Source organism: Otolemur garnettii, unplaced genomic scaffold, assembly GCF_000181295.1.
Source record: "Otolemur garnettii isolate 467f Iridium unplaced genomic scaffold, OtoGar3 scaffold00166, whole genome shotgun sequence".
Lineage (NCBI taxonomy): Eukaryota > Metazoa > Chordata > Mammalia > Primates > Galagidae > Otolemur > Otolemur garnettii.
Window position 1 is genome coordinate 1,935,804 of NW_003852561.1, and position 6,941 is coordinate 1,942,744.

At 35.3% G+C, this 6,941-nt stretch overlaps 1 protein-coding gene across 1 annotated transcript in view; it reads left to right on the plus strand.

Annotated features, from left to right (window-relative positions):
- The window catches only part of ATP11B (ATPase phospholipid transporting 11B (putative)), a 122,190-nt gene that overhangs the window by 20,869 nt on the left and 94,380 nt on the right, over positions 1-6,941 (plus strand). Inside the window, exon 2 of the mRNA XM_023519262.1 lies at positions 6,720-6,836. Within this exon, the coding sequence (XP_023375030.1) occupies positions 6,720-6,836 (117 nt within the window). The remainder of the gene's footprint in view (positions 1-6,719; positions 6,837-6,941) is intronic.

Genomic DNA, 6,941 nt, shown 5'->3' on the forward strand with positions numbered 1-6,941 from the left:
CTATTATTATTATTAACCTTAAGGGTGGCCTTCAGTAATCTAAAATCAGAGCCTTGTTTGGGAGAGCCTCCTGCTTGAGGTCACACATGGGGATTTCTAGGAAGGTGATAAACTCCATTAGTTCTCTGTGGAGTAAAACGCCATCAGCGTTATTCTCTGAGGGATGGGTGGGAGGGAGGCATTTTCCTCCCATTACCACCACAGCAGGATTTGCCTCTGCTATAAGGGATATAAGCTCTTCTGCCCATATCTCAGGGCTCGAGCTATTCCCTAGGCAAATGCAAATCTTCACAATGGGTATCTGCTTTGCCTGTTTAATGGCCAAGAAACACCCCAAAAGGTGTATTTTTTCTTAGGACTTGTCATAACCTCTTCTACCACCCTTATTCTCCTCAGAGTGCTCACAGACCCAGCAGGGTATTTGTAAGCTGTATCTCCAACAGGCTAGAATTTCAGAAAAGGCAAGAAATGCCAGCAATGGCTAGCTTAAATGTAAACTAGCTGACTTTTCTTTGTTCGAATCATTCAGCTTTTTAGTTTCCCTCTTTCTGGGGGTGCTTTCCTTTGCCAAGAATGGGATCTTCGGTTCCTGTTCTCCCAGCGCATCCATATTGCAGCATGTATCAAAATCTTTTTCCTTATTAAGACTGATTAATATTCCATTGTATTTATTTATTCATTCATTAGTTGATGGATACTTGGGTTGTTGGCACCTTTTAACTATTGTGAATAATGCTGCTATGAACATGGTATATATATCTACCTTTTGAAGTCCCTGCTTTCATTTCTTTGGGGTATATACTCAGAAGTAAAATTGCTGGCTCATGGTAATTTTGTGTTCCATTATTTTAGAAACTGCTGTGTTGTTTCTTACAGCTCCTGCACCATTTTACACTCCCACCAGCAATGCACAAGGTCACAATTTCTCCATGTCTTTGCCAACGCTTGTTTTCTGTTGTGTGTGTGTGAGAAAGAGAGAGAGAGAGCACGGTGCCTTAATGGGTGCAAAGTGATACTTTATTGTAGTTTTGATTTCCATTTCCCTAATGGAAGTTGATTTTTTTTTTTTTTTTTACATCTAGAAATGATCTCCCTCTAACTGTAAAGCTATAATAAATGGCTTTGATAAGGCAAAGCTAGGAATACCAGAATAAAATGTTCCCTGTTAGCCCCTCTTAACACTGGTTATGGTAGATTTCACTTTACATGCAGGGATATCCAACCATTTTTTTTCTTTGCTGCACATTGGGAGAATTAAGAGTTGTCTTGGGCCACACATTAAATATACAAACAAGAAAGAAAGCTGATTAGCAAAAAAGAGGTCTATGCATACTTTTCATGATACCTGACACCACAAAGCTCTCACACAATTGGCATATGGCCCACAGTCCTCAGGTTGGACACCCCTGCCCCTATAGAATCACTTAAATTTTTTTTCCCATTTGAATATCATAGGAGTTAAGATCAATGTGGTAGATATCTATTGTTACAGATATTAAAACCAAACTCAGAATGTGAAAACTAGAGAATTTAATTCACTAAGTATTCATTAAAGAACTAATTTATGCTAGTTGCCCTAGCACAGTGGTTCTCAACCTTCCTAATGCCACAACCCTTTAATACAGTTCCTCATGTTGTGGTGACCCCCAATCATAAAATTATTTTTGTTGCTACTTCATAAATGTAATTTTGCTACTGTTATGAATCGTAATGTAAATGTCTGATATGCAGGATGTATTTCAATATGTTACAAAGAGGTCGTGACCCACAGGTTGAGAACCGCTGCGCTATCACATGCTGCCCTTAAGATCTTACAGTTTGGAGGATATATAGGTAAGCAGCTGCAGTTCAGAGCAATGAAGTCCGTAATGGGAGTGTGTAATAGGTTTAGTGGGAGTAGACAGCACCTGCTTTCCTTTGTTTCTGGAGATGAAGAGGCATCAGGTGAAATTCCACTGAGAAGGAAAAGGAAAAGCTCTTAAGCTGAAAAAAGAATGAGTAGACTTTTGCTGGAGGTGTAGGAAATCAAGTTTGGGAAGTAACATCATAACCTGTAAGGGATAAGCTTCCTGTAGGAAAGCATTGGCACATGATTTGAGGATTTTTGAGTTACCTTTCTCTAAGATCACTCTACAGCTTGAAAGCCAGTTCCAACCTGACCCTGCACTAAGCTAGAATTCTTGGAAACCCAGACTAGTCTGATAAATGGCAAACTAATTTAAATCCTAAATGGAAGTTACATAACTTAAAAAAAAATTGAAATTAAATTATTGTGTTTGTTTATATCGGCATGTTTTAAGTCTTTCTGTCACCTTACTTTGGTCTGTTAACAACGTCACATTATCCTGCCCTTATAGCACCATCATATAGGTCTATTTTATTTATTGAAAGTCTATGTCTAAGAAACAGTAACAGTTAACTTTGTAGATCTTGGTAAAATACTAGCATATTAAATCATTCTTCCCCAAAGTCTTGGTATTTCTGCTAGGCTATTTTTTTGTTCCTGTGTATTTCAAACATGCACATATAGTCAATAAAATTACTTTCTGTCATGTAAAGTATGTGATCTACATAAAATTCTGTCTATTTATTTATTTATTTTTTCTTTATTAAATCATAGCTGTGTACATTGATGCAGTCATGGGTACAATGTGCTAGTTATACATACAATCTGAAATGCTTTCATCAAACTGGTCAACATAGCCTTTATGGCATTTTCTTAGTTATTGTGTTAAGACCATTTATTTTAATAACTTAATACTGTTGCAGCTTTGATGCAATACTGTTTTTTTTTTTTTATTTTTGTTGTTATGGGGTTGTTTTGATGCTTTTTATTTCATAGAGCAGCAAATAGATAACTTATAAGGATGATAGAAGGCACAAATTTACTTCAGTTACTATGAATTCTAAAGGTGATGTTTGCCTAGTTATGTTTAAAGAAGTATGACAATATTTAATTACAGTATTCATGACTATAATCTTAGTCTCTTCGTAATTCTTTTAATACTTACAGTTTTTAATAAAATGTTAATGGAATTTTAAGATATTGCAGAGGCTGATGTATTTGGCCTGAAAATGTAAAATGTTTTGATTCATTTCCAAGTATTACTTTAGGCCAGAGTTCTATAAATTATATAGCTATTTGCTGGTTTGGTTTACCCAGGTCTCTTCAGGGTCCAGTTACAAAAGGAGCCTCTCAAATCTACCACACTATCAGTTCTTCCCCTACCTGCCACCATCATTTGCTTCCCCCTCCTTAAATGTTCACCTACTTTTTTTTTTTTTTTGCAGTTTTTGGTCGGGGCTGGGTTTGAACCCGCCACCTCCAGCATATGGGGCTGGCACCTTACTCCTTTAAGCCACAGGCACTGCCCTTCACCTACTTTTTTTAAAGTACATATGGCTTTAACATAATGCATGAAACCCAGTCAAAAGAGAAAAAAATTTTATTTCATACTTTTTAAGACTATGATAATTTTAAAATAGTTTGAACTTGTGTGCCTTTAATGGCCTATACTCTACTTTTTAGCAGACATTGACAGGGTGGCTAGAATGGCGTTCATTATCCTCTATTCCTTTGCCCAGGACAAGGTAAAATCCGAGGAGAAAAGAGTAGTCAAACCTCCAGGGGTTAAGGGTTTGAATGGGTAGTATGAGACAACAACAGAAAATATAGTAAGTGCCAAAGGTTTCTGAACCTTCTGTGGCCTTGACTTAGAGATTAGGGAGTTCAGATTGTGTTTCCTCCTTAGTGCTATAGAATTGCTGATAATGCTTGCTAGAAATAATGTGAAACTGTACTTTAACTTCATACTAACAGTATAGACATACAATTAATTTTGACAATAGTTGTTTGTTTTGACTTCTGTTAAGGAAGGTGGAGGTGTTATTGAAACTTAAAGATTCTCTCCAGTCTGTTTAAATAGTGAGTATAGGATAGGGAACTGATTACAAAGCAAGATTTTAGCTTAAGCGGTTTTAAGCTTCTTTGTATCATGAAAATCTCATAAAACCTATGCAGTCTTATCAGAAAGTGCACATAATGCAAATATGCGCACAATTCCAGAGGTTTACAGAACTGAAGCTCATTTATGGACCTTGCGCTAAGTCAGTTTCTTCATTTCTGGACAGTTTTATTCTTTTAGTTTTATTTAGTTTGTAGCTTGTTTAAGTTGTTGCAGAGAAGACGATGCTTATGAACTGAAATTACAGGTTTAATTTCCATAGAGACATTTTTGGCCATACTTACGCCACCAACATATATATCAAATTTAACTATTTTGTGTGTGGAACAAAATACATGTACATCCACACACATGTATAATATTGATCATAACATAATTAGATAAGATCATGTGAGTTCATTGCAACTGAAAAAAAATCATAAAATGCAAAGTAGATGTATCTCTCATTTGGGAATGAGGAAAGATTAACATTAGAGTTCTTCTGTTATTTTGGATTCTTTGTTTTGTATTTTTTCTTAACTTTAAATGTACATCATAGTAATTGCTAATGGTGGTGGTAATTTAGCAAAAATTAAAATTGTGTAATAGTGGTTTTTAGATTTAGTTGTCTTGACACCTTAAAGATTTATAAATTCTTTCAGGCATTGAAATTTGGTTCTTTTTTTTTTTTTTTAACCTTATCCCAGAAGTTTATATGCATGATGTGTAACTTAGTGTTAAAGAAAAGCAATAACATTAATTATATTTTATCAATGTAAAAGTTCTTTGACAGGTTTCCATCTGAATCTGTGGAGTTGATCTGAAGGCAGAGTGATGCTGGAAGGGTGGCAGAAAGCATAGCGAGAAGCAGGGACTAGTGTATGGGGCGATACGCATTAAACATGGTTACAAATTACCTGGATAAATAGTCCTCATGCAATCTAATGCTCCTTTACCTGTTTATAGGTAAACTTCCTGTGAAGTTTACTAAAGCAGTAACATTTAAACTATTTCTTCACTTTTTTATAGCAGAACCTCTGCAAGTTGACCACCCAAAGGAACTGTAACAAACTGGTCGATGTACAGAGGTGGTCAGAATAAGGAACTAGCTCTGCTATACTGATAACATACATGAGGTGTGTGGCTGGTCTATGAAAATTAGTTCTACTTAAGGAGGTGGTCAATATAGGGAGGTAGTCAACTACAGAGGTTCTATTATATTTACAGAATTGTCAAAAGTTGAAAATAAAATTTATGAGGAAAATAAGTATGCACGCTGCTGTATTTTTTTTTTTCTTGAAGACACTGATGTTGGAATCAGGCACACAGTGAAATATTCACATCTGTAAAATGTAGTTATCACTATTACAAAGTGTTGTAAAAGCAGGATAGAAAATGATAGCACTGTATAGTACAGACAAGTAAACTTGTTCTTTATGATGCATGTACTTGGCATTTTATACAGTCCTGTACTGGCTGTTTCTAAGATCACAAATGAAATTTTAAAGCCAAGAATAATAGTTAAATACCATATATAATGTTAATATTCCGATATGCTATACAAAATATCCCTCTAGGTCAGTGGTCAACCTGTGGGTCACGACCCTTTGTAACAGTGAAAATACATGGCGGCGTTAGGAAGCTTGAGAACCACTGCTGTAGGTAATACAGGATTTCCCACTATCTCTGTATGTCTGTGCTTAACAGAAATGTTACAAGGATGTTAAGCATTGAATGGCAGCCAGATTGCTGAGGAGGTTATGAACTTAGAGCCTTTAGTAATATTTGAAAATGAATCATTGTAGTTTATTAAAACCAGGTTTAATTTACCTTTTTTAATAACTTTATAGTACTAGTAAATAGCCCTTGACCTCTATAAAAAAGAGAACATATGAGGAATTGCAACTCACTTACTTGCCTATTAAAACCAAAGAAAGTCTTGCATTTGAGGATTGCTTTCAACCAATTGAGCATTCCTGAGGTCTGTCCAAGAAGTCTCGAAGGTTCACTTGCAATTCTGGAAAAAAGTAAAATACTATAGGCATAAATATGAGTATTCTTGTCACTAAGGAGAACTTTTCTACTAGATATTATTACTAATATAGCTTGAGAGGTGGTTTCCTAAATTTGAGACCAGAGTATGAGTTCCTCAAGGCCAGTAATTACAGTGTATTCACAACAAGTTTTTGGGAAGTCAGTTGATACTGTAACTGGCACAACTAAGTGATTGTATGGAATGAATCTGGGCAAGACCCTACCTAATGCCTTATAAGTCCTCTAGGAACAAAGATGTTTGAAACCAAGGTGATCTGGGTATAGAAGAAATAAGAATAAATGTAAATCGTTGCCATCAGATGTGTTAGGTGCTCACCTAGGCTTTAACTACCCTGGGTTTCATATTACTGGGTGGAAAAACATTATAAGAAAAAGGGAAGGAACCCAGAAAAATGAAAAGGAAGGAACACATTGGATAAAGAAATTTTGTCCCTAAATGCTTATGGAGGTCTCCTAGGTGATTTTTTTTCTTGTAGTAGCATTTCTGACAGATTTTAAAGTGTTTTTCATTACTAGAAGTATTACTTATTTTATATCTGGATATAAGGTACTTGTTTACCTGTGAAAGAAAAATATAGGTGACATAACTCTTCTAATAATTAGATTCTGTATGCAGGTTAAGGCTAGTAATCATATATGTAATTTGATCCATTAAGTAGAACCAATAGTAACATAACTAATCTGGTTGACCAATATTACTTTTCTCTTGCTTGGTCTTAGGGTTTTGACCCACCACATCAAAGTGATACAAGAACTATTTACATAGCCAACAGGTTTCCTCAGAATGGGCTTTACACACCTCAGAAATTTATAGATAACCGAATCATTTCATCTAAGGTAAGGATTGACACTTTTGTTATTAAAACTGTAGATACGTACAGTTTTATTTTGAAAAGCGATGTACTGTGTATGTTTGAATAATATATTTATATCCTTACAAAG